The 1,140-nt window shown below is 55.4% G+C and overlaps 1 protein-coding gene across 1 annotated transcript; it reads left to right on the forward strand.

Annotated features, from left to right (window-relative positions):
- Positions 1 to 616: 616 nt before the first annotated feature.
- LMXM_32_1460 (conserved hypothetical protein) lies at positions 617 to 1,139 on the forward strand (the record flags this gene model as incomplete). The annotated part of the gene is made up of 1 exon (XM_003878351.1): positions 617 to 1,139. A coding segment is annotated over one exon (523 nt), but the record flags the coding sequence as incomplete, so codon positions are not given.
- Position 1,140: the final 1 nt, after the last annotated feature.

Raw genomic sequence — 1,140 nt, forward strand, 5'->3', positions numbered from 1 at the left:
GTATAAATAGATCAGAGATCGTCGAGACATCGTGAATCTTTCGGAGCCTCATCTCTCTTCGTTTTTCTGTTGTTGTTGTTGTTCACTCTTTCTCTTTGCGTGAGTGCACGTTGGACCTGCTTCTTCTTTTCTCTCCCCTCCTCCTCACCTCCCCCACCATCGCACTGATCTCCTGACATCTCTCTCTTTTGTTGTTCTCTTCCAGTGAACCATTGCTTGGCTTACCTGCCGTCCCCACCCCCTCCCCTCTCCCGGCCCGCTGATCTTTTCCAGAGTGAGCTCTCTGTTCCTCCTTGCTCTTCCCTCCTATCTCTATCTTCGTTTTGGGGGGTTTGACGGTTGTCGTTTGCTTCGCTTGCCCTGCGAACCCTCATCATCGTTTTCCGTGTTCCGTTTTCTTCAGCTCCACAAACACCCCTACCCCCACCCCCTCGCAGCCCATCGTTCTTCCCCTTCACCTTTAAGATCGTACAGAGTTTACTCCATCACACACCCAGACTTCCACAGACCAACAAACCGCAACTCCCTCCCTCCCTCGCGTGATCCTAACACACCGACCCCACGCCAGCGCAGCGGAACGCATCGTGAAATACACAAGCAAGAAGTACACAGCAAGATGGCGCAACTGTTTGTCGGCCAGCTCCCTTTCAGCAAGTTCTTCCCGGACGACCTGCTGGACCTCTTCCGGCCATATGGGAGCGTCATTGCGCACCAACTGCACATCCACCAAGGCAACGCCTTTGTCACCTATGCCACAACGGATGAGGCAGACCGCGCCATCCAGGCGCTGCACAGCAAGTGCTCCCTCGGCACACGCAGCCAACCGATCCAAGTGATGTACTCGAAGGGGACGCGCCTCATTTCGGCATTTGGTCTGCACCACCGCTCCGTCTGCCTCTCCCGCAACAAGGATCGCCAGCGGAGCAAGGAGGCGAGTGCGACAGCCGGTGGCGCCACAGAAAATGACGCGCTGCTGAACGAGGTATCCAACCTCAACTCCTCATCCTCTAAGAACGTCATTCTCACGCCACTGATGTGCACAGCTGGTGGTGCTGGCAGCAATGAAGAGCCGAACACGAGCTTTACCACGCTTTTCAGCAGCTACGGCGACCTTAGCGGAAAGAGCGAAATCTCTGGTGA

This window comes from Leishmania mexicana, chromosome 32, assembly GCF_000234665.1.
Source record: "Leishmania mexicana MHOM/GT/2001/U1103 complete genome, chromosome 32".
Lineage (NCBI taxonomy): Eukaryota > Euglenozoa > Kinetoplastea > Trypanosomatida > Trypanosomatidae > Leishmania > Leishmania mexicana.